Source organism: Sinocyclocheilus anshuiensis, unplaced genomic scaffold (assembly GCF_001515605.1).
Source record: "Sinocyclocheilus anshuiensis isolate Anshui unplaced genomic scaffold, SAMN03320099.WGS_v1.1 scaffold454, whole genome shotgun sequence".
Taxonomy (NCBI): domain Eukaryota; kingdom Metazoa; phylum Chordata; class Actinopteri; order Cypriniformes; family Cyprinidae; genus Sinocyclocheilus; species Sinocyclocheilus anshuiensis.
Window position 1 is genome coordinate 2,960,139 of NW_015548217.1, and position 26,818 is coordinate 2,986,956.

A 26,818-nucleotide genomic window follows, 5' to 3' on the forward strand; every position below is an offset into this window, starting at 1 on the left:
GCCAAACATGTGCGTAGCATATACACGCCAAAGTCCATTTTTGCGTATCAATACCACAAGTTTTCGTTTTTATTTGGCGTACTATTTATATTAATTTTCATGAGACCGGGCTCCACAATTATAGGTTTATATCTCACAATTCTGACTTGTTTTCTCACAATTCTGGGAAAAAAAGTCTCAATTGCGAGATAGAAACTCAACTGTGAGATATAAAGTCAGAATTGTGAGAAATAAACTCGCAATTCTGAGACAAAAAAGTAAAAAGTAAAAAAAATAAAAATAAAATCTGTGACAGAAAAAAGTGAGATCTAAACTCAGAATTCTGAGGAAAATTTAGATTGCAAGATAAAATGTTTCAATTACCTGTTTTTATACCATGGCAGAATTAAAACAAACAAACAAACAAAACAACAGGAACTCAACTGCGAGATATAAACTAAATTCTGAGAAAAAGTCAGAGCTGAGAGTTAAAAAGTCACAATTACCCTTATTTTTCTGTGACAGAAAAAAATGAGTTGTAAACTCAGAATTCTGAGAAAAAGTTCAAATTGCGAGATAAGCTGCAATGACCTTTTTTAATGCCATGGAGGAATTAAAAAACAAACAAACTCAAATGTGAGATTTAAACCCAGAATTGGAAGATATAAACTCACAATTCTGAGAAAAAAGGTCTGAATTGCAAGATAAAAAGAAGTCGCAACTACCTTTTTTTATTGCATGGCAGAAAAACAAGCAAACAAAAGTCACTGCAAAATATAAACTCAGTTATGATAAAAAGTCACAATTAACTTTTTTATTTTTTACAGTATTTTTTATTTAAAAAAAACAATTACGAGATGCAAACTCACAATTACGCGTTAATAACTTGCAATTCTGAGAAAAAAGGTCTGAATTGAACAAATCTGAAAAAGTCTCAATTAGCTTTATTTTTTTTATTCTGTGGTGAAAATAAGCTTCCAATTAAACTGTACAAAACTTTAATTTCTGAGACTGACATTATTAGGTCTTCCAGGTATGTTCTCGATGGAAAAAGCCAATCTGAAAATGAGTTTCTTAGAAATTGTTTTTGTAGTAGTTTGTTAGGAAAAACAGTGGGTTTGGTAACGGGGACATGCATGTTTTTGCTATTCCTGACCTTTGATGAAATGTGTCCAAGTTGCATTGTGAAAAAACTACACAAAGTGACTCTGCTGTGAAGGATTATGTCATGTTGCAGCTTGGGGAAAGGCTTGAGCTTTGACGTGGCTGATACATGATCTCGCGGCAGAGAGAGTGACTGAGGCATCAACCTCACGTTGCACATGTGGATAATGAGACTCTCAATTACCCCGTCTCTCTGATGACGAACATGCGACTTTATCCTCTCCAATTTAGCTTGTGTGAGCAGCACTGAAGCTGTTAAAGCCAGTGAAGCTGACAAACAGCGTCAAAACGCATCAGGGTTAACCCTCATTAGGAGTCCCAGGGATGCCCTCATCATGCTGAACTGTGAAAAATGACCAGCAGATGGGAACTCCTCATGACAAACTCCTAAAGGGTCCTGTTAAAATGTCCCGCAGCAGCAGAAACAGAAAGTGTTGGTCACGAAACATGCTTTGACATATATGATTTTCATATTCGCTTGAGAAAAAAGTGAGCGGCGTTTACTGATTCAAAACATGCCAGTGTGCAAGGATGTTGTGGATGGGTGCTAAGATGAAAGCTTCAATACACTCTCATTGAGCTGTGGATAATTACTCCGGTTATGTTTCAAAGTTTAATGTTAAATATGTACAACAGTAAAAGTGATACTCATAGTGAAGTGGTTCTCAACGTTTTTGACTCCAAGGGCCCCCGTATTTCAAGTACTTCTGCTGACAAAGCCACTGTTTTTTTTTTTAAACATTTTTTTTTATTTACAGAAAATAGGAGTTGCAGTACATTAAAAAACTTTTAAATAAATAAAATAATAATTGAATTCTGTCATTCCAGAAGTTTCAGAAACTGAATTTTCCAGTAGTTTGTGATTATGGTTTTTTAAAAACATTTGTTATTATTATTTTAAAAATGTATTATATTTATTTTTTACTCGCAAATACCAATTTCTCATCTGATGAAATATTTTAGAGCCTCACATATTTAGAAAAATTTATTATTTCAATAATTTCAGTGGCACTTGCAGGTTTTAAAATGACACTTTTAAAATTTCCTTATATATTTATGTTTTCCAATACTGTGGAAACCCTGATCATAAAATAAAAGTTGCTGAGATAACAAATTAAAATAGAAAATACTTATTTTAAAACATAAATCTTGTTCAAATAATTTGAATGGATCTTGTGGGCCCCGTGAAATTGTGCTGAGGCCCTCAATTGGTCTTGGACCCCTGCTTATTATTATGACTATTTTACTCACAAACAGCAGCATTTAAAATATAATAAAATTTAGTATGATTACTTATTCTTTTACACATTTTAATAGATGACACCTATATTTATGTAAAAATGAAATTTGAAACATACTTATTCTGACCTGTACTGAATTATTGTTACACTGAATTACATTTTAGTGGATGTCTTCTTTAAGTCGTAGTAAAAATGTGTGACAGTAATTTTTTTTTTTGCTCTGGAAAAAAAATAAATAAACAGGACACATTCTAATGTATGGGATAATATAGACGATTAACAATTACACTAAAATAAAAAAACAGAAAATGCAGCTGATTAATTAAAACTATAATAAAGGGGCAATCAAAACACTGATTTCGGTGGCTTGCGGTGGTCAATCTGTGGCTCAGGGTGCGAGCGATACCTGAAGGCAGATGGTCAGAAAAAGCATGACAAGTGTGACAGCATACGATCATTTCATCACTCTCCATTGATTTGCCTATTTGTTTGTGTAATTTCACTGATTCTTACACGCACTTCACCCTTGTTTACCTACCAAGCTTAACCGTGAACCACGACCCAGAGACAACAGTATTCAAAATCATTGATTTTTGTTATGACACAGGCAAACTCACCACCTTAGGTCAATTAGGTCACTATCATATTATAATATATATGCTAAATGGTAATAATCTGCAACTGAATTACTCTGAAAAGAAAATTCAGCATCAACAGTTGCTGAATTACAAATAAAAATGTAATCAAATGTGCCTCTATATCTATTTTAATGGGAAAACAAGTGTATTCGGGTTTGATTTAAACTTTTGGATTCTTAAATAGCTGATCAGTTTAGATATAGGTTGCTTATTTATTATGCAAATTAACTGCAAAAACATGTCTTTTTCAGCTCTTCCTGGCTGAGATGGGCCAGTCAAGCTGTTTTTCAGTCCTAGTCCATCCCTGATTTGGTCAGATGACAGTGTTACTTTACCCAGAGTAAAACACTATCACCACCTAATGGCTGAAGACGTTATTGTTTAGTTATCGCTCTGAATTTTAGACTTCTGTTTTGTTCGTTGTGCAACCAGAATGCTTCAAGCATGTGAACATATTCATGTTTTAGGGACCAATTCTCACTATTAACTAGCTGCATATTATTACTAGCATATTGGCTGTTTATTAGTACTTATAATGCACATATTCTTCATGACCATATTTTAGATCCCTTAATCCAACCCCATACCTTACTATTAATAAGCAGCAAATTAGGAGTTTATTGAGGCAAAAATCACAGTTAATAGTTAGTTAATAGTGAGAAACTAAAGTGTGAACATATTTTTTTATATACAAGTACAGAAGAGTAGAAATGTTCTTGAATTACCTTTTCCAGATATTACTTCATTTTCGATGCGCCACCGAAATCCAAACTAGTAACAGAAAAGTTCTAATTCAGTAAATCAGAAATGACAGAGCATTTAAAGGAGTCATCGAATGCCCATTTTCCACAAGTTGATATGATCCTTTAGGGTCTTAATGAAAAGTCTGCAACATAGTTTGGTAAAGTTAGTGTAAAAAACACCCTTTTTACCCTGTCAAAAACAGCTCTTTTCAGAGTAAGCCGTTTTGTAGCATTTTCCTTTAAATGTTAATGAGCTCTGCTGACCCCGCCCCTCTCTTCCGAGCCGCTCTCTTGAGGGAATGTTTACTTTAGCCGCATTCATCGTGAAACTTGCTAATTAGCACATTATAAGGAAAGGCGATTTGCAAAGATTCATTAAAAAACCTTATACTCACTTCTTCACTGTAGGTAAAGCTGGATCACGAATGATTCGCGCGAACACAGACGCATTTAGGCAGATCGGGGGCGCATTCCCTTCAAAAACAAACATAATCCACTGCGTCTTCAGCGACTCAAATGTCGGGAGTAAATGACGACTGCTATGTTCATTATTACATCCAACAACAGAACACCTCAATCGCTTAGGAGTCATTCTTGTCTACATCTGCTCCGGCGGTGAAACAACGGCGGACTGATGACAGCTCACTCAGGGCGGACCTAAGGTAAAACGCCACTCCAGTCTGTGCTGAAACGCTACTGTCAATCAAACTATCGTGGGAGGGGCCTGTCTGTGTGACGTCACACAGACAGGCATCTGAGATCGGCTCGATTTGAGAAAGGGGTAAAGATTTGAGTAGATTAAAAAAAAACACTGGGTGGATTTTTATCATCATAGGATGGTGGTGTACACACACTGCCAACACACATTTCAGTTCAAACAACTTGTAAAAGTGCATGTAGCATCCAATGACCCCTTTAAGATACTAAAAGATAACATGTCCAGAAAAGTATTGTAGCCTAAGAAACGTAATCCTATGTGTGAATTTCTATGGCTTCTAAATTATCAGCGTGATCAAAACTATACTATACTATTTAGGCAATTAAAGCGTGATGAATCAAATACAATACAAAACACATATTATGCAAACGTTTGTGTCTAAAGGTTCAATAAACTGTTCCGTTTTGAAAAATTTGATTCAGACTATCTTTTCTTATGTCAGGCTTCACAAGGTTAAAAAAAGTAAAAGACAAACCTTATTTTCTTTGTATCTGCTGAGGTCAGCAATACAGTATTCCTTGAAGAGCTTATCGTAGTATTTCTTCGCAAGCTCCTTCTCCCTAAACATTCCAGAAGCTTTATTTTAGGGTGACTGTGCAGAGATCACCAACCACAAACCAAGCAGACATTACCATGTCATATCCTCCTCATCCTCCTCTCTCCACAGGAAACGGTGGTTCTCTCTAACCACATCCAGATCCGTCTTGTCTTTAGACCTGTGGATGGAAACACACCGCTCCAATCAGCATCTATCAAAGCAAACTAAATTAAAAATAAAGCTGTGTCATTTCTGCACTAGTCAACTTTATACATCAAAGGTTTAATATTTAAGGTGTGTGACATTATTGACAGTGTTTCTATAGAATACAATGTAAACTGCTCACGTGAATCGTCTGAACTCCTCAATCTTTCCTCCATAGTACAGAATGTAGTCGCTGACAAACTTCTTGTGACGTTCAAACTTACAAAATGCTGTTAAGGATTTTTTTACCACTCGAAAGAAATGCTTTGATGAGGAAAAATCATTTATAATGAATTTACAATGGTCAAAATTCCTTAAAAATACACTTTCCACACTCATGATATATTTTATTCTTAATTTGAATGAGTGTTATTCAGTGATTATTCAGTCTCAGGAGTTCGATTGATAGAATGCAAAATGAAAAGCTAAAAATCACGATAGTTGTTGAAAAATTCCCATTGACAGGATACAGCGTTCATTGATATCAGGTGTTGCCGTCGATTTCTGGCTTCCTCTCTTTCAGGAAAAAAAAAATCAACATTTTTATTTTAGTACATATACATACTGGACTGCATGGACTTTGCTATTTTTGATGGATGTGACCTGTACCTGTCCCATTCATGAGCAGCAACATTTTTATGGGCCACCTTGGTGTGTTTTCCTTTCTGGAATGGCTTCTGTAACAGCTGGTCTTTAGCTGCCCTAAAAACAAATACATGCAACCAGTACTTAAAGGGAAAGCACACACAATTTATGTTAATTGCATTCTTTCTAATTAAATGCTGTTATTTTACTTTAAAATCCATTTTTTTTAACAGATATTAAATTTTTTTATGTACCCTACCCAAAATATAGATGAGTTTGTTTCTTCATCAGAACAGATTTGGAGAAATTTAGCATTGCATCACTTGCTCACCAATGGATGCTCTGCAGTGAATGGGTGCCGTCAGAATGAGAGTCCAAACAGCTGATAAAAACATCACAATAATCCACACCACTCCAGTCTATGAATTAACATCTTGTAAAGCAAAAAGTTGCATGTTTGTAAGAAACAAAGTCATCATTATGGTGTTCTAACTTAAACTGTCGCTTCCAGCTAAAATACAAGACCATAACCCATAATAACACTTCTTCCAGTGAAAAAGTCCTCACATCAAAATCCATCCACATATTTGTTTAGAGCCGTTTTGGACTGTTTTCACTTGCTTGATCTGTGCATATTTCTCTCCTGATTAAGACGAGACGACTTTTACACTGGAGAACGCAATAGTATGGATAGAGCACTTGTACGAAGTTAAAAAAACGGATTATTGATAGATTTGCTTCTTACAAACATGCATCTTTTCACCTCACAAGACAAGACATTCCTGGGCTGGATTGCTTGTGGATTATTATTGTGATGTTTTTATCAGCTGTTTGGACTCTCATTCTGACGGCACCCATTCACTGCAGAGGATCCACTGGTGAGCAAGTGATGCAATGCTACATTTCTCCAAATCGGTTCTGATGAAGAAACAAACTTATCTACATCTTAAATGGCCATTTTCAGCAAATTTTCATTTTTAGGTGAACTATTCCTTTAATGTGGCAAGGTACTGTGTTAATTACATGTTCGAAAATATTGCATTACTACCCAAAAATATGACACTAAAAATCATGGTATTTGTTGTTAGTGATATAAGACAAACTCTTACCTATTCTCACTATTTTTGGACTGCCCTCCACCATCATCATCATCACTGAAATCTGAGTCATACCCTCCACCTCCATGGACCTAAAACAGAACACAACACAGCATTATTATAGTGCAACAACAAGACATTGGTAACACGAAATGCACATAATCACCATTAACAATGTGCAGGTTACTGTATATTTTGGTATTTAAGCACAAATGTCAACTTTATTATTTTCTGGAAGGTGACATAATAAAAAAAAATGATTATAGTGTTTATTATATTTTATTATTTTATTTATAGTGTTCCTGTGGCTTCAGTGGTAGAGCATTGCGTTAGCAGCGCAAAAGGTCGTGGGTTCGAATCCCAGGAAACACACATACTGGAAAAAAATGTATAGCCTGAATGCACTGTAAGTCACTTTGGATAAAAGCGTCTGCTGAATGCATAAATTAAATTAAATTAATTAAAAAAGTACAAGACAAAAAAGTGAAGGGAAGGTGAGCAGCTGACCACAGCAAAGAGGGAAAGTACTTTGTCATCTATATGGGTGATATACTGAGTCAGCTGCCATGACAGCACATGAAATACAACACCCAGCGTCAAAGGCTGGAGGCCGCATCATGGGGAGAGCAGTTCTCACACTGTTTCAGACTTTACGACAACAGCAACTAGACCCATGAAATAAACGTATGTCATCTAATATGTAAAAAGATTCTGGGTGAACTTAAATGACACAAAAATGCCATAAAAATATTATAATAATTATTACACATCGATATTACACATATTAGATAAGTACATAAGTACGATAATGCATACAATTTCATATGCCAGGCTTTACATGGTTAATTGTATAGCCTGAATGCACTGTAAGTCACTTTGGATAAAAGCGTCTGCTGAATGCATAAATTAAATTAAATTAATTAAAAAAGTACAAGACAAAAAAGTGAAGGGAAGGTGAGCAGCTGACCACAGCAAAGAGGGAAAGTACTTTGTCATCTATATGGGTGATATACTGAGTCAGCTGCCATGACAGCACATGAAATACAACACCCAGCGTCAAAGGCTGGAGGCCGCATCATGGGGAGAGCAGTTCTCACACTGTTTCAGACTTTACGACAACAGCAACTAGACCCATGAAATAAACGTATGTCATCTAATATGTAAAAAGATTCTGGGTGAACTTAAATGACACAAAAATGCCATAAAAATATTATAATAATTATTACACATCGATATTACACATATTAGATAAGTACATAAGTACGATAATGCATACAATTTCATATGCCAGGCTTTACATGGTTAATTGCTCAAATGAAGAAATGTTTTTAATCAAGGTAACAGGTTAAGTTCAACACTTAGTATTGTTATATTATACAATCTACATTTTAGAGTTCGAGCAAATCTGTTCTAAAATTAATACAGTGGAAAAATAATGCGCCATGGATGATCTCTGTGGGACTGGAGACTAATATACTCTTCACTTTCATGTTTTGCATGACAAGCAGTCCCAGCATTGAAGTGCAAACAATTAAATCAAATCTCCAGATTCTTGTGCGTAACTTGTGATCCATAACTACCTTGACAAGGTCTAGAGCAGTTTGATCCATGCCACTCATCTGTGTTTACATGCCGCTGAGTCTCAGACTGGCGCGAAGTGATGACGTAAAAACCACGTGGCAAAAACAAAGTCCCCTCGTTTGTCTGGTTACGTTGTGCTGCATTTAATGGGAACTATTATTGATTCTATTGTCTCAGTTTGTCATGTCATGTTATAGTGCATTCGTAAGAACTCTTATTTACATACTTTACAAATAAAATAAGAGATCTTAATGTGAATGTGTTACAGATCAAATATAAAAGTGGCAAATAGCCAGCACTTGGGTGTGATTTTAGTTGCCAGTGTTCTTTGTTTCAAACAGACTATTGTTCGCATCATAATTCACACTTGTTTTCATCGGAAATTGATCAAGACTCAGCGACAGGAAATTATAGGGGGTAAGGGGGCGAAGCGCCATTTGCTCAAAAGTAGAACAACTGGTCTTTTATTCGGAAAAATGCTAAAAATGAAAGCACTGAAAGAGTTGCAGTGATCAGCACAGGCACTTTACTGTTCTCAAATGTCTGTGTGATAAATGCATACAAAGCAACAGAGAAACATCCTTATGGGCTTTTAACAAAGACCCGAAAGGAAAATCATTATGTAAAACTATTATGAATAATAATAATAATAGCCTAATAATAATAATTATTATTATTGTTGTTGTTGTATTGCTTATTAATGCATGAACTAACAATAAGCAATACATTTGTTACAGTATTTTTAAATATTTTTTTAATGTTAGTTAATAAAAATACAACAGTTCAATGTTAGTTCACTAGTGCTGTCAAAACGATTAATCGCGATTAATCACATACAAAATAAATGTTGTTGTTTGCATAATATATGTGTTCGGTGTATATTTATTATGTATACATAAATACACACACATACAGTATATATTTTGAAAAAATTTACATGTATTTACATTCATGTCTATATTTATATTCATGTAATTTATATTATAAATAAATATATATTAAAAAAAAAACATAGCCTATTTTCCTGAAATATATACATACATGTGTGTGTGTTTATATATACATAATAACTATACACAGCAAACATACATATGTAAACAAAAACGTTTATTTTGGATGCGATTAATCGCGATTAATCGTTTGACAGCATTATATTAACATTAAGTTTAATAAATGCTTTAGAGGTATTTTTATTAACGAATGTAGACCTTATTGCAAATTATTAACTTTGCGATATTATTATATATGTGTTATATAAACAATAAGTAATAGGCCTACATTTAATGCATAATAATATAGAATATATTTTCCTTTATAATGTGCGATATATATTTACAATTAACATTTACATTATAAATAAATCGTAGCTAACTAAATAATGGAACAATTTTAAAATACTTTTTATTTAAAGTAATACTATAAAAGAATAATTATAAAGAAAAACATGAAAGCATATAGCATCATAGTAGTATTTATTTCTTTCTTTCTTTCTGATTGCTTGAGGGGCGCAGGTGCATCTCTCCAAAGCCTCATGAATATTCTCACTATCACTTATTCATGATTTTGGTTCATGCGCATTCACAGTAATAACACCATTGGATAGCAGCTGGTACATCATGATGCAAAAGAGGGATTCTCCCAGGATCTGAAGAAATTGTTTAACGCTTTACCCCGCGTCGCCAAGGAAAATATTTTGGTCCGATAATCTTTTTTCTTCTTCTTTTTTTTCACTTTAATTTTAACAGTTTTTTTTTCTCTCGGTTGTTTAGACAAAAAGAAATTGGTTTATTATCTGCATGCAACTAAGGAAATCTAAGCCCGCTGGATATGTCCACTGTAGCAGAACGAATCGTTTGGATGAGCGCCTGACACACTGAGACATAGACATTCATCACACGGACACAACTGAAGAGAGGCGAGCAGCAGACCAGCACTTATCACCAGCGAAAACACCACAGCAGCCCGCGGCACTCAGGAACACACCGGGACAGAATGGGACATGCAAACATAAGAGGATACACTTTTCTGCTCTGGGTCGCCACTCTACTGCTGTTAGCGGAGAGCAGAAGAGGCAAACAGCCCAGATGCCCCTCTGGATGCACATGCACCAAAGATAACGCCTTGTGTGAAAACGTTAGATCTGTGCCACACAGCTTCCCTCCCGATGTCGTCTCACTGTAAGTGTCCAGTTTACGGTTCACGTTATGTTCCAGTACAGCACGGATTAATATATAACAACACAATGCACGAATCTCTGAATATGCATGTGTTCTGCATGCTCTGCTTACATCTAAATTACACTGATTGTTTTGCTAACAGATCATTTGTGAAGTCTGGGTTCAATGAGATTGCAGGGGGAAGCTTTCTCCACACGCCATCCCTTCAGCTTCTGTGAGTTTCTGTTAGTGTTATGTGTGTTTTTTTCTTTCTTTTTCTTTATTAGGATGGGGTGATCACCATGTTAAGTGGTCCAATGTTTGTTCTAAGCAATTACAGCCCGTCCCCTTTTAAAACGGCCAGTTTGGGGACATTCTTCAGCGTGTCTAATTTCTCAAAGCCATTAAATTGGTGTGAATATTATGCAATGCATCTGCTCTGTGAGGGACATGGCCCTGTCCTCGTGATAAACAAATGCTCCCAATTTATAAAACTCAAATCCTTAGAAATGTGCTTCGGAAAGGCTTGAAAGAAGGAAGTAATGCTGAAGGAAAAATGCAAATGTGACTGGCAGTATTATGCTAAATATGAATAGTCTTTTATCTTTTCTACCTGGTGTTTGGTCTGATTGTGCTTGTCATCAGCACACATGGAAAGAATTTATAAGAAGATTATGTGAAAATACCAGTCTGGATGGGTACATACAAATATCTGTGTGTGACGGGGGTCTTTCAGCAATAGAATTAAAAACAGATTGCTGATGTTATTTTGTCTTCATCAAGATGAAACTGATTGCCATATACTCATGTCTGGGGCTGATTGAACTTCTGAAGTGAAAAATATTTGTGGTCGCACAATACAAATGAAACGTTGCTTAAAGGAAAAGTTCACCCAAAAATGAAAATAGCCTCAGGTCATCCAAGATGTAGATGAATTTGTTTCTTCATCAGATTTGGAGAAATTTAGCATTACATCACTTGCTCACTAATGGATGTTCTGCAGTGAATGGGTGCCGTCAGAATGAGAGTCCAAACAGCAGATAAAAACATCACAATAATCCACAAGTAATCCACACGACTCCAGTCCTTCAGTTAACAACTTGTGAAGTAAAAAGTTGCATGTTTGTAAGAAACAAATGTGAATCTTTAAACTGTCACTTGTGGTGAAAATCCATAATAACACTTCTTCCAGTGAAAAAGTCCATCCCCTCTTGTCCTTTCACATCAAAATCCACCCACATATTTGTTTAGAGTGTTTTCACATGAAAACAGTTCTTGATTTGTTTATATTTCTCTCCTGACTCAGGCAAGATGACATTTACACTGGAGAAATCACTATCATGCATATAGGACTTGTGTAATGTCTTAATGATGGATTTGTTTCTTACAAACACACAATTGACGGACTGGAGTGGTGTGGATTTCTTGTGGATTATTGTGATGTTTTTATCAGCTGTTTGGACTCTCATTCTGACGGCACCCATTCACTGCAGAGCATCCATTGGTGAGTGATTTTCAATTTTTCTTTTTTGGGTAAACTATTCCTTTATTATAGAGAAACAAACTTTGAAACCACTGGAACTGCGTTTTGTTTTTTCCAATGACTTCTTAGATTGTTTACAGCCAATTCTTTCGACTCCATTGACGAAGATGCTTTTCAAGGCCTGCCACATCTGGAATATCTGTGAGTTTGATTTTCTATGTTTGAAAACGTCCTCATTCAGTCTTTTTAGATTACCACTCAGTTTCAATATAAATGCAACACTCTGTTTCAGATTTATTGAAAACAACAAAATCGAGTCGATTTCACCCCATGCCTTCAGAGGTTTGAAATCTCTCATTCACCTGTGAGTATATATACGTTTTTGAACTATAAAACTAGTGCTGTTAAACGATTAACCGCGATTAATCGCATCCAAAATAAAAGTTTTTGTTAATCGTTTGACAGCACTATATAAAACACAAATACATTATTAGAATATTTTATTTAATTAATTATTATTATGTACAGTATATATAGTGTATTTATTTTGTTCATGTTAATTGATGAAAATGTTTGTGCTCATGTTAGTTCACAACAATCAGTAAATGTTGAGATTAACATTAAGATTAATAAATAGTTTACAAGAATTGGTCTTAGTTCATGTTAATTAATGTAGTTAACTAATGTTAACAATAAAAAAGTCTAATTGTAAAGTGTTACCTAATCGTTTTTGTTTGTTAGGAGTCTTGCCTACAATAATCTTGAGACGCTGCCCAAAGATATTTTCAAAGGAATAGATGCCTTAACAAAAGTGTATGTATTTTACAGCACATGTCTACCTTTCTTGTTATGTAATATACAAGAATATAATCTGTAAATTCACTGAGCAGGGATCTCAGAGGAAACATGTTCAATTGTGACTGTAAGTTGAAGTGGCTGGTGGAATGGATGTACAGCACTAATGCAACGGTGGATCAGTTATACTGCAGTGGGCCTCCACCCTATCAAGGGAAGAAGATAAATGACCTGGTGCCTCAGTCGTTTGACTGCATTACAGCAGGTAATTGTGCACTAGACTCTCCTGAGTACAACAGATTCTAGCTTTGAAATAAGCTGATCCTATATGCCTGCAGAAATGCTTAGAAATGCATTATGTATAAATTAAAGCAATTCAGAAACAAAGTATTACATATTTACCTTAAAAAGTAGTCTACATTACACAACATTCATCATTTATGGTCATTTTTTTCTGAATGAGAAAGAATGTAAATTTCAAACGTGTAAAAACTTTTAGAAGTACAAAAGTATGTAGCTATCAAAATAACTTCAAATAGTGTCAGGCCAAAAAGTTTTTTAATGGCCCTTTGGTAATAATGAACATTTTGGAACTAAACCAACTTTAGCTAAACCAAAATCATAAAAAAACAAAACATGTTTGTTATTTGAAATAAAATAAAATATTACAAACTTAAACTTTTAGTAACATTTAATAACAGTTGATAACAGTTGATACATTAATAGTCCAATGATCTCAAAATGGCTAAATATAAATGATAAATTGGCCAGGCTAATATATTGTCCATTAGCCTCAAAGCTAACAAAAATGTCAATTAAAGTCAATTGTATTTGTATAGCCTTTCACAATACACACACACATAAATAATGATGTTAATATTTATAATAACTTATTTCACAATTGTCCACATTTAGCAGTTTAGAACTGGGTGACTGGATTGTTAGCATGGTGACAATATAAACAATCAAATTGTTGAGATTTGCTATATAATATATATGTGAGTGCACTGATTGAATGTGGATAGCGCAGGAATATATTTATGGAAATCTGTAAGAAAGGTTTGAAATATGATTTGGCCATCAAATCTTATGAAAAATGAATCGTTGTTTGTTTGTTGCAGAGTTTACTTTAAAGAAAACCCTTGCATTTGAGTCCATATCTGTGGAGGCCTTTACGTTTGGGAATGATCAGTATGTCGTATACGCCCAGCCTTTCTCTGGAAAATGCAGCTTTATGGAATGGGACCACGTCAACATGGAGTTCAGAGCTTATGACACCATAGAGAGTGAGCATCACACATCACACCTCCTACCCAGAGTGCAATGGTGCTCTGGTCTGAATCCCCCAATTGCAGAGCCACAAAAACTGGTTATTTAATGCAGAGACTGATTGACTGAATTGATTTTTAATGGCATTTCTGTGGTTGTCATTACAGGCACTTCCACGGTAGTGTGCAAGCCAATGGTCATCGATAACCACCTCTTCATCATAGTCGCCCAACTTTTCGGTGGCTCTCACATCTACAAAATGGACATCTCTGCCAACAAATTCATCAAAATCCAGGACATCGACTTCCTGAAAATCAGAAAACCCAACGACATCGAGATGTTCCGTGTGGACGGCGAGTTCTTCTTCGTGATAGCGGACAGCTCGAAGGCCGGCTCCACCACGGTGTACAAGTGGAACGGCAATGGCTTCTACTCTCACCAGTCTCTCCATCCCTGGTACCGTGACACTGACGTGGAGTATCTGGATATCGCAGGCAAACCCCACCTTATTTTGTCTAGCAGCTCGCAGCGGCCCGTTATCTACCAGTGGAGCAGAAGCCAGAAGCAGTTCGACAGACGGACGGACATTCCAGAGATGGAGGACGTCTACGCCGTCAAGCACTTCAAGGTGAAGGGGGAGCTGTTTGTCTGTCTGACGCGCTTCATCGGCGACTCCAAGGTGATGAAGTGGGATGGCTCTATGTTCACAGAGATACAGACAATGCCCTCGCGGGGATCCATGGTCTTCCAGCCCGTCTCCATCGGCAACTGGCAGTACGCCATCCTAGGCAGCGACTACTCGCTAACCCAGGTCTATCAGTGGGACACCAAGAAGGGCCAGTTTGTACACTTCCAGGAGCTCAACGTCCAGGCGCCCAGAGCGTTCTCGCTGGTGTCCATTGACAACCGAGAGTTCCTGCTGGCGTCCAGCTTTAAAGGGAAGACACAGATCTACGAGCACTTGATGATCGACCTAAGCAGTTAGGGTGCCGAGAAGCACAGAGAACCAGACCCTGACACAGTCGAGCCTATTGTGAAACTACATGCATGATCTAGCCTAGCCCTAATAATAGTAATAATTCCAGATGAATGCCTCTCTAGAAACGCCCTTTGTGTCTTTTTCTCTGTTGTCACCATCTGCTCTGCACTTTTCATTTTTCCTGTCCTTTTTGTCCCTTTCAACAAAAGCTGTTGTTAACATATTCTCATGCTTGCCGTGTAGTCACTAAAGAGGTATAATAAGAAAACAACAAAGGTCAAATCAGTTAACTGTTGACTTAGTAACAACCTGCCAAATAAACTGTTTACATTTTTACGGTGATGTAAAAAGCCATTTTTAACTTTTTTAAACAAAATCGACCAGTTTAACCACATTGGGTGTGATAGATTTGAAGTTTGTTTTTGACTCAGTTTCTTTTAATAATCGGATTGCAATAAACCTAGACTTAGATTTCAGTTATTGAGGTAAAGTAAATGTGGGAAGGAAGGTTAGTTGTTTACTGGTACTTGTTTTTGTTAGAACTAATAAAACCTTAAAAAAATACGAGCCTGCTTTGTCGTGATGCATGGATTTTACGTGAAAGCGTGAATCTAATGGCTGAAACCTGTCACAAAAACAAAAACCTTCCTCTTATCAGAAGTAACCCACTGAGCAAAGGTACGTCCAAACGACGTCATTTCAACGTCTTTTTCGGACGTTGAAATGACGTCCCCTGAAGAGCCAGAATGAAAGTTTTTAGAAATAGACACATTTTAAATATTTAAATATTACACTATTTGAACACCTACATGTTTCATAAAAAATAGACGTGATGTTTAATTTTTTTTTTAAATCAGAACTCACAGGATTGTTTTGTCATGTTTATTTGTATAAAAAGTTCTTACGTCACTTTCCTGAACCTGTTCTGCACGTTGTACAGACGTCCAAAAAAAACTCCTAGTCAGACGTTCAAATTTTGAACTGCATTTCTACGTCCAAGGGACGTCGTAGTCAGACGTCCAGATACCACCGGATTTGCACGTCGATTAGACGTACAGATACGGTCCTGGACCAACCGACGCAATATAGACATGATCTGCACGTCGGGCCGACGTCCCATGTTTGTTGGGAAGAAAGAGCTTTATTACCAAGTATGTTTACACACACAAGGAATCTGAGTTGACGACAGGAACAAAAAATGTTCCTAAATGCTTTGTTTTCATTTAGCTAAATATTATTTGGTGAAATATGAACTAAACGCCAAGACTCATGAGAATATCTCATGACATCGGCATACAAGTACATGTGTGTGATTCTTTATTCTCTGGATTCAAACGCTGTGAAACGGCATTGTCGTCCAACCTCTCTTCAAACGCATTTTGTCTTCCTCCAGCGGCAGAGGAACGCAACCACCTCTTTCTTTGTACAAGGTTAATTATTTAACTTGTTGCTCGGTACCATTTCTACCCGAAGGCAACCGTGTGTCAAGACGCGTGGTCAAGGTATGCCAAGCAGCTGTTGTCCTCTGTCATGGGTGATATTAGACAGCGCAATGGCTCTGTGAGTAATAATGACACAGATTTATCTGTTGTCCCTTATAGAGCGGACGACATCAGGGTGCTTTGTCATAAAGTTGACGTTGGGGAGGAAACTGAGTTGCAAACTCGATCAGAAGTGCCAGTGGACGCGGATGCTGACGCAGTTGGCCCGGTGTTTTACCGGGTTTGTTTGCCGGGTTGCTGTAAGAGAAACGACCCTGACCGCGATGAGGATGATGATGGTGAGGAGGACACGGGGGCAAACGCAGTTCAAAAAGGTAAACTGAGCTTAACTGTTACACGATCGGAAGATATCATTTATTAAAGACCTATGGATCCTGAATTTGATCTCCGATTGATCTGTTTCTGTTGTTTCTATTTCTACACCTGTGTGTCCTCTATGACACTTTCAGTGTTACAGTTATGAAGAGCAGTTACGTTCACCATAGTAACCATGGGTAATACTGCTATTACTATAACTATTGATACTACTATAATAAATCTACGATAACTTGGTATTATAGCAACCTGACATAAATAAATAATGAAATAAATATTTAAAAAAAGACTGATCTTTTCTTAAACTGTTAAAACAAGGAAACCCCATATTCATTTACCATGACTTTAGAGATTTAATAATAGCTGTAGTAGCTATGACAAATCCCTTATGCAATTTAACCATGGTTTTATTGTAGTAAAAGTGTAGTAACCATGTTTTTTGGTGTATTGATTTCTAAATTTGTCAGCTTTACTACAAGTACCATGGTTAAACTATGGTTAGTGTAGCAAAACCATGATTGATTTGTTGTTACTATGTTTTAGCTATAGAAACCATGTTTTTTTGTTTTGTTTTTTTTGTAGTTAAACCTTGGCTAATTTTCATAAGGGATGACAGGGTGGCCATGGTAACTTCTAAGAGTTTATTCTGTAAAAGCTGACAAGAACAGTTACGTTGTATCAAACCTGTTACATACCGTGGTTACCATCACTTCATCTTTAAAATTCCATCAATACTACTGTTATTACCTGTAGTAAATGTGGAATAAATGGCAGGGTTACCATTGGTAACTTTTTCTATAAAAGCTAACAAGAACAGTTACATTTTATCAAGCCCCTTACATACAGTAACCATGCTTTCCACTTTTAAGTACAACAGATAAACTACAATAAAGCTATGGTAACTTGGTATTAGAAACCTACCATTAATGATTTGACATGACTTTGCAGATTTGTATCAAACCTCTAACACACATTCAACCTGGTAACCCTTGTATCTTTTTTAAGAGTACCATTGATACTACAGTAAATCTGTGGTGGTAACTTTGTATTAGCCATCAAAAATTAAACATAAGTAAATCAGATTTTACCAACACAACATATTTCTGATTGTTTTGAATGTGATCGCTTATCAATTTATAGCGATTTTACAGTAACTAAATATTAACTGTAGTAACTGAGGGATAAATGACAGTTACCATGGTAACTTCTTTTCATAAAAGCTGACAGAACAGTTACATTGTATCAAGCCCCTTACACACAGTTACCACAGTAACCATTGTTTCCGCTTTTAAAATATACTGTGGTTACTTATAGCCACCTGTTAACCAAAAATAAAGTTTTTACAGTTATTATTTCTACCGTTCAATTCTTATAAATGAATATGAGATTTATTTGTGCATTTTGATTACAGTGGTGGCTAATTTACCGCAATTGTGTGTACTGCAACACAATAAAGTACAACAGGTCCCGTCCACTTTTCAGTAGTCTTGGTTTTGGAAATTTAAGAAGTCTGTCTTTAGAGGTTTAGAAGTTCAGTGTTTAAAAATCGGTTTCCCAATGGAGAAATGATGGGACTTTTACTCCCGGAACCCAACTGTATCGCTCTGTTGTAGGAAACTGCTTACCATGGTAACATTTGAAAGGGGAACACTTACACTGTATCAGACTTGGCTGTTTTTCATACTATATTTGTAAATGAGATTTTGTATGACCAGGCAAGTACATTCTTAAAAAACACGATAGAAGCTTGCTACAGTGATGATAGCCAATTGTATTACCATACTTTGATATATTGTACACCATGGTACTAAATGATTACCATATTCAAGTATCATGGTTGTCATCTAGTCTCTTACAAAAAAGGAAATAGAAAATGACATATTTTCACATGGAGAGGTTAACCAGTTGTTTTAACTCAAACCCGTATTGTTGGGTATGTGTTATGTTCCAGGGCCCATGATCTATGTGTGAGGCCAGGTCCTCAAGAGACATTTGATACAGTTTGGCGTTTGTTCAATGTTGACAACAACCACACAACCTGATTGAGCATGAGCCCAGCTCACCGACAGGTAGTGAAGTTGCGTTTGGTTGCGTAATCCTTGCCGTCACATTTGATATCACTTCAGTGTCAAAGTTAAACAGAATCACCAACAGTGTGTTGAGATTCATGCTGTTTTGCTCCCGCCATCTCATTCCACACCAAGATCAAAATTCAGATCACACCCCACAAAGCCAAATCATGCTGCGTACTTCTCATGACTCATTTCCATCATTTGTGCAAAAAGTTTGTCTAAAAAAAAACTGGTGCTAAAGTGCTTTCATATGGTGCTCCAGTGAATAAACATTACCTTAAAGGGGTGGTTCATTGCGATTTCACTTTTTTAACGTTAGTTAGTGTGTAATGTTGCTGTTTGAGCATAAACAATATCTGCAAAGTTACGAAGCTGAAAGCTCAATGCAAACGGAGATATCGTCTTTTAAAATTCTGGCAGTTTAATGCCTACAAAAACGGCTCGTAGGGACTACAACAAGTTACTTCCCGGGTTCGTGACATCACAAACCTAGATAAACCCCGCCCTCGGGAAAAGGCAGCAAAGGGGGCGAGGCCATGCTGCGCTGCTTTAGAGAAGAGGAAGAGAAAACTAGAGGTGCACGTAACAATCTATTCATATATGAATCGCGATTCTGTCTTCTAACTATTCTAATGGATTCACACGTTTCAAAATCAGTTTTCTAAAGCAGCGGTTCTCAATACTGTTCCTCGTGTCCCCCTGCTCTGCACACGCTCTGCATCTCTCTCGCTCTCGCTCTCTCTCTCTCTCTCATTCAGCTCACCTCCAACAATGAACTGTTACAATTATACACTTATTTTCACATAGCTATGAGAAGCGTTATACTTGGACACGCGTGCAGTTGCCGTACTGTATTAAAGCTTTAATAAGGATAAAACCGTATATCCAATAGAGGCGGTTTAGCCAATCACAGCACACTGGGCTAGCTAACCAATCAGAGCCCATCACCTATTTCTGAGGGCGGGGCTTCATAAAAACAGGAAAAGATCAGCGCGTTTCTCAGAGAAGGGACAGAGCTGTGTGGAATAAAGGTCAATTCTGTGGAAAATAATGCGTTTTTTTTTTTTAAACGAAGCATTAACACAATCAAGCCTAGAAAAAAACCCAGTGAACCACCCCTTTAAGAAAATTGACCATGGTTTTATTATAGTAAAAGTGTAGTCGTAACCATGGTTTTTTGACCATGTGTTGATGTTTATTACCATTGGTATAACCACAGTTTTACTACAAATACCTAAACTATGGTTAGTGTAGCAAAACCATGGTTAATTTGTGGTTACGATGGTTTATCAATAGTAACCATGGTTAATTTTCGTTAGAGTTGTGGAAAATGTCAATTTACCATGTAATTTGGTACAGTTTTATATAAAAAGAATTAAAAAAAAAATCTAAAATGTCTCTTGAACTTGATGTAAATTTAAAATAATGAATTTTCCCACCATTGGAGCAATTTAAGCTTGAAGTACCTAAATGCAAAGGATATTGTTGTGAATTCTGCTGTCAGTAAAAAAAATGAAGGTTTGAAAGAACTTACAGAAATTAAAATTCCAGTTTTGCAATTCAGTAAATTTCTTTTCCTGTCATTCTAATTTTCCCTTCTGTGGTTGGTGGCCAAATTTAAATTCACACTCAGGAATTGAAAAGGAACAAGTTCTTCAAATCTGAATTTTGCTCAACCTTGGTCACAAGGATAATTTACTTGAATCGTCGGCATTTAGTGGCTTTTCTCAGCAAATATTTATTTATGCAGTCAAAACTAATAATTATTCAGCATACCATCTGATTTATGTGTAATTGACTAACAGGTGTGATGTTAAGCTGTTTTGTTCTATTCATCCACAGAAAAGAAACCAGCATGTCCAGGGCTGGGCCTCCTGTACACCTTGTTAGCATCCGTCTTCTTCTCTGCTGCCGCTCTTCTTGTGAAGAAAATTGAGGGGATGCACGCCATAGAAATCAGTGCAATTCGGTGCTTCTTCCAGATGCTGTTTGTCATGCCAGCCATGATATATTACAAGTATGAATCTATCATATGAGTATAAATTTATGATATATTACATGTATAATTCTGATATATTACAAGAATCTATGAAACAAGTATGAATCTGTTATGGTACAAGTATGAATCTATAATACAAGTATAAATCTGATATATTACAAGAATCTATAGTACAAGTATGAATCTATAATACAAGTAAGAATCTGATATATTACAATTAAGAATCTATAATAGAAGTTTGAATGTATAATGCAAGTACGAATCTGGTAAATTACAAGTAAGACTATTTAATACAAGTATGATAGTATAAAACAAATATAAATCTGATGTATTACAAGTAAGAATATATAATACAAGTATGAATTTAGAATACAAGTATGACTGATATATTACAAGTTTGAATGTGTAATACAAGTACAAATCTGTTATATTACAAGTAAGAATCTATAGTACAAGTAGGAATGTATAATAAAAGTATGAATCTGATATATTACAAGAAGATATAATACAAGTATGATAGTATAAAACAAATATAAATCTAATGTATTAAAAAGTAAAAATATATAATAAAAGTATGAATTTGTAATACAAGTATGAATCTGATATATTACAAGTTTGAATGTATAATACAAGTACGAATCTGATATATTACAAGTAAGAATCCATAGTACAAATATTAATGTATTACAAATACAATATGATATATTACAAGAATCTACAAGTATGAATCTGATGTTACAAGTTTGAATCTAAAATACAGATATGAATCTGATATATTACAAAAATCTATATCTATCTTAAATGATACAAGACTCTATATCTATCTTATATGATACAAGACTCTATAATACGAGTATGAATCTGATATATTAAGACTTTATAATACAAGTATGGATCTGATATCTTACAAGTAAGGCTTTATAATACAAGTATGAATCTGATACATTAAAAGAATCCATAAAACAAGTATAAATCTGATTAATTGTCAAGTAAGTATCAATCTATACTACTACTTTTGAATGTGTAATATATTCCAAGTATCAATCTCTTCACCCTGTAGTTGGATTCAATATTAATTTGACTCCACAATGTGGGAATAACCTACAACCTTTATTTTTTCAGTACTGGTTTTTTGGGACCTAGAGGTATGCGAATCTACCTGTTCTTCAGAGGGTTCCTGGGCTCCAGCGCCATGATATTGTTGTATTATGCAGTTCTGCAGATGCCCCTAGCGGATGCCACAGTTATAATGTTCAGTAATCCAGTCTTCACATCCTTGCTGGCTTGGATTTTCCTCAAGGAGAGGTTCACCATATGGGACGTTGTTTTTACCATGTTTACGCTCACCGGCGTCATACTGATAGCCAGACCTCCCTTCCTCTTTGGTGGAAAGCTGTCTGGGATCGAAGGAGACTACACCAATCACATCAAAGGCACGGTGGCTGCCTTCACAGGGGCGATCGGAGCGGCTTGCACTATGGTCATTCTGAGAAAAATAGGGAAAAGTGTTCATTACTACCTCTCTGTGTGGTACTATGCAGTCCTGGGACTCATCGAGTGTGTCATTGTTTTGTTCATCTTGGACGAATGGACCATTCCATTCTGCGGCTGGGACAGGTGGACGCTCATGGCCATCGGGCTGCTCGGTATTGCCGGCCAGACGTTCCTTACCAAAGCCCTGCAGATTGAGAAAGCAGGACCTGTTGCACTGATGAGGACGATGGATGTGGTCCTGGCGTTCATTCTGCAGTTCCTATTCCTCAACCGCAAACCGACATTGTGGAGTCTGGGAGGAGCGCTGTGTGTGATTAGCAGCACTAGTGGGGTGGCCATAAGGAAGTGGTATAACAGCACAAAAAATAAGAGCTGATTGCTTATTATAGTGAGACGGAAAAAAAACATTTTATATGTTTGCTACAAATAATTGCTGCATTAGATACCAAAGAAGCTGTATTACTGTAATAATTTACATCGAAAGTCTGAGATTTTTTCTTTGGTCTTTGATTTTAGGACCTTACTGTATGCAGTATGTACAGTATATGACAGTATTTTTAGCGGTTTTGTAGTTTCTTAAAGTCAATATTCTTTAGTGAAGACAACAGATATTTTTTAATCAAGATACTACTGTTGAGACAGTAGTACTGTCTTATCATATAGAGAGTATAGTAGACAACATAATAATCGACTGCTGGTCATGTGCAGTCGATTATTATTGATGTGTGTAAAAATCCCTAAAAATGTCAATTCCATCATTTACTCACCCTCATGCCGTTGCAAAGCAGTATGATTTTTTCCATGGAACATAAAAGGAGATTTTTTGATTCTCGGAGTCACTCTTTTGCATACATTCCATACGTATTCCATGATTTATAATCTTTTGAAATCCATGCTAAATGACTGCAATGAAAAAATGGGGGAAGAAACACCATAAAATGAGTACATATGGCGTTAATACTATATTTCTATATAGTATATACTATATGTATACTATGTATATACTATATACTATATATAAGTCACATGGTAGATTTTGTATGAGGACAACACTGAAATTGAAGTAGTTATTTCCTGAAAATCTTCTTTAGCTCCGTTCGTCATCATCCACTTGACGTGAATGATGCCAAATGTCATTTTTTGTTGCATCCTATTCACTTTCATTGTATGGAAAAGAGCAGGGTGAACATTCTGCGAAATATCTGCATTTTTCCTCCATGGAAGGACGTTTGGAACAACACAAGGATAAGTAAATAAATGAGGACAGGATTTTTGTGTATTGGGGCAAACTATCCCTTTAAAACCTTTTGCACTTTGTTGTTGACAATGTACTGTAACTGGTATTACTTTTAAAAGGAAAACACAGGGTCAACAGTATGTCTCCAAATTTTTTTGCCTTCGTTTTGTTAAGTTCTGAGTTGTATGTGCTTAAATATGCAATCAGTAATATGTTCTGAACCTTGATGAACCACTTGAACTCTGTCCTTATGTACCTTAGACATACGCATAGGTTTGCTTCACAAATATTTGCCTGATATAGAGTGAGTCATACTTATTTATTTATCGGACGTGTGTCTTGGTGCAAAGATGAGTTATTGTGAGTTGTTACAAGAGGCCGTGACTATCAGTAATGGCTGTTCTTCTGCAGTTCAGTCACTCTGAAATGGGTCTCTTCAGTTTGTTTTCCCTTCACATTTATTTAATTTGATCATTTTATTTAAACCTGTTTGTGTAAACTGACCTAAAAGCACTTTACACTGACTTGTTGTGTCAGTTTATCTTTATTAAAAGCACTATTAACGGTTTACTGATACTTCACCAGCAATTTATGGACATATGGATATATATATTTTTTTAATCTGATGACATTTCTGTTAATAATCCATTAATGTAAGAGCAGATCCCTCCATATTATTTATTGAAGAAGGTTGTCGATTTGAATAATGCCTGCTGTAGATTTCACCTTGCATATTTATATGACTTCTGAGCTTTAGTACTTGAAATAAATGAAAGCTTCTTACCTCGCTGAGTACAGTGTCTTTTTTTCTGGAAGTACTAAGCAAGAATTTAAATGTGTAGGCTAAAATGTGGCAATCGTGATTCTCACGTCTGCCAAGAAGGATTATAGCTGCATTCTTGTGGATTTTCTGTTCTTTCTCTCATTATTTTGTGATTTTACACCTTAGACAGGATAATTTTAATCGCATGCTTCATGCTTTGTGTATATATTTAAGGATGCTCTGTTAAATGCAATACACAGCAGACAGCACCATTTAAAGGAATATTTCCTAAAAATGAAAATTTGCTTAAGATTTACTCGGGCCATCCAAGATGTAGATGAGTTTTTCATAACAATCAATTTGGAGAAATTAAGCATTACATCACTAGCTCACCAATCATGGATCCTCTGCAGTGAATGGGTGCCGTTACAATAATCTACACGACTCCAGTCAATCAATGTCTTGTGAAGTAAAAAGCTGTGTTTATAAGAAACAAATCCATCATTAAGGCATTGTAACTTGAATCGACTGTAATTTTATCAGCTGTTTGGACTCTCATTCTGATGGCACCCATTCACTGCAGAGGTTTCATTGGTGAGCAAGGGATTAAATGATAAATGTCTCCAAATCTGTTCTGATAAAGAAAGAAATGTGCAAGTTTACTTCTTGAATGGCCTGAGGGAGTAAATGTTGAGCAAATTTTCATTTTTGGGTGAACTATTCCTTTAAGATTTAATTTGAGTGGTTTTCTGTCCATCATCCAGGGCTTGTTTGCCTTCTGCCTTCTAACAGGAACAAACTGTTTTGCCCCCTATCCTCAAACAAATGGCCCCAGACTGTTTGGTAAGTAACACTACACATGAACAGCCTGTTCCAATGCAGTACATTTACATAGTCAACAGATAACAGCAGCAGGCTTTAATGATTGATCAACACAGATTCAATAAACACACATGGAAAACCCTCTAATTAAGGCTTTGGCTATTTCAGTTACACCCTTTAATCTCCTCAAACAAACATTTTTAGAAAAATCGGTTGTACCCAACTCCTTTTTTTTTTAAATATACAACCGTTTACAGAAGATACGGGAATCAGTTTGCTTTTTATAACTAAATAGATAACCTTGCTTAAAATGTATTATTCATTCGGACTTTTATTGCATTTTTCCTCACTAAAAATTGACTTTGGATAAGAATGCCAGTGTAAATCTACTATGAAAAACTTAGCTTTGGATAAAAGTGTCTGCTATAGATGAATAAAAATGTAAAAGCAAATATGCACAACAAACAGGTATTTTATAGGGTTTGGTCAAAATATGCTACATATTTGCTATCGTTGTGCACCATTCAGAACTGAATTGAGAATGCCTTTAAAGATTCTTAAATATGTAGCAAACAGGACTAAAGACTAATTTGATTTACATTGCAATGAAGCAGGATTAAAATGCAATGCATTTCAAAGACAATACCTTTAAAATCTAAAGTTTAGATTCTTGCCAATTATTTTAAAAGCATATATTGCCCCACAACATGTTGTTCATTATAATATATATTGTACATGTTCATTTTCATAATCATCATAGTAGATCGGTACACTGAAAAAATTGATGCATAAAAAAATGTACTCAGAAATAATTAAACACACTGCAATAAAAGTACATTTAAAAAGATGAAAATAGTATTTACTTGTAAAATGTACTCCAATAATATTTTTTGTTATTTACAGTTTCGAAAAATAATTTTTGCAGTGTATTAAAAAGAACAGTATGAAGGAATTTTGACATTTTCTAATGTTTATTATAAGTACATTTGTGTGGTTATAGCTCAGTATATTAAGTAATAGATTTAAATGTGATGATGGCAACATTTTTTTGTCAACAGTTTCATCTTAATCTCTAATTATTTGAGAACATCTATTAGAATGTATCAGAATATTGTTTATATTTTGTCTAATTATTTGCTTTATTCGAATTATTTATAGTTGGTTTGAATTTTGTCCAACCCTGATGTTTGTTACATGTCAAGCATTCATTAAAAAAGCAGTCCAAACTATCAATGAAGTAAAAAAATAAATAAAAAATCACATTCTGCCACATGGAAACTGCAAGTCAGAGAAATTATATAATGGATTATACATCATAACATTTGCGCAAAAGAACATAACGGATGTTAACAGATATAAACAAATAATTAGAACGTGGATAAACAAACATGTTTATTGTTTAAATTTGATTACATAAAAGTGCTTAGTCACTCTTTAGTGAACA

General features: G+C 35.6%; 3 protein-coding genes across 3 annotated transcripts in view; 2 read left to right on the forward strand and 1 right to left on the reverse strand.

Moving 5' to 3' along the window:
• LOC107654038 (protein FRA10AC1-like) overlaps positions 1-8,577 on the reverse strand; it is a 13,784-nt gene extending 5,207 nt beyond the window's left edge. Inside the window, exons 1-8 of the mRNA XM_016440928.1 lie at positions 8,488-8,577; positions 6,920-6,999; positions 5,835-5,927; positions 5,696-5,741; positions 5,368-5,444; positions 5,116-5,199; positions 4,959-5,043; positions 3,748-3,793 (exon numbers count right to left, since the gene is read on the reverse strand). Of these exons, the coding sequence (XP_016296414.1) occupies positions 3,748-3,793; positions 4,959-5,043; positions 5,116-5,199; positions 5,368-5,444; positions 5,696-5,741; positions 5,835-5,927; positions 6,920-6,999; positions 8,488-8,526 (550 nt within the window). The 5' untranslated portion in view covers positions 8,527-8,577. The remainder of the gene's footprint in view (positions 1-3,747; positions 3,794-4,958; positions 5,044-5,115; positions 5,200-5,367; positions 5,445-5,695; positions 5,742-5,834; positions 5,928-6,919; positions 7,000-8,487) is intronic.
• A 1,673-nt stretch (positions 8,578-10,250) lies between these two features.
• Positions 10,251-15,681, forward strand: LOC107654035 (leucine-rich glioma-inactivated protein 1-like). Its single transcript, XM_016440926.1, has 8 exons — positions 10,251-10,665; positions 10,808-10,879; positions 12,257-12,328; positions 12,420-12,491; positions 12,869-12,940; positions 13,018-13,187; positions 14,044-14,208; positions 14,359-15,681. The coding sequence occupies exons 1-8, from the start codon at positions 10,481-10,483 to the stop codon at positions 15,174-15,176; spliced, it is 1,626 nt and encodes a 541-aa protein (XP_016296412.1). The 5' UTR covers positions 10,251-10,480; the 3' UTR covers positions 15,177-15,681.
• A 914-nt stretch (positions 15,682-16,595) lies between these two features.
• On the forward strand, positions 16,596-24,572 carry LOC107654036 (solute carrier family 35 member G1-like). Its single transcript, XM_016440927.1, has 3 exons — positions 16,596-16,986; positions 20,902-21,076; positions 22,181-24,572. Exons 1-3 carry the CDS (start codon positions 16,701-16,703, stop codon positions 22,926-22,928), a joined length of 1,209 nt encoding a protein of 402 aa, XP_016296413.1. The 5' UTR covers positions 16,596-16,700; the 3' UTR covers positions 22,929-24,572.
• Positions 24,573-26,818: the final 2,246 nt, after the last annotated feature.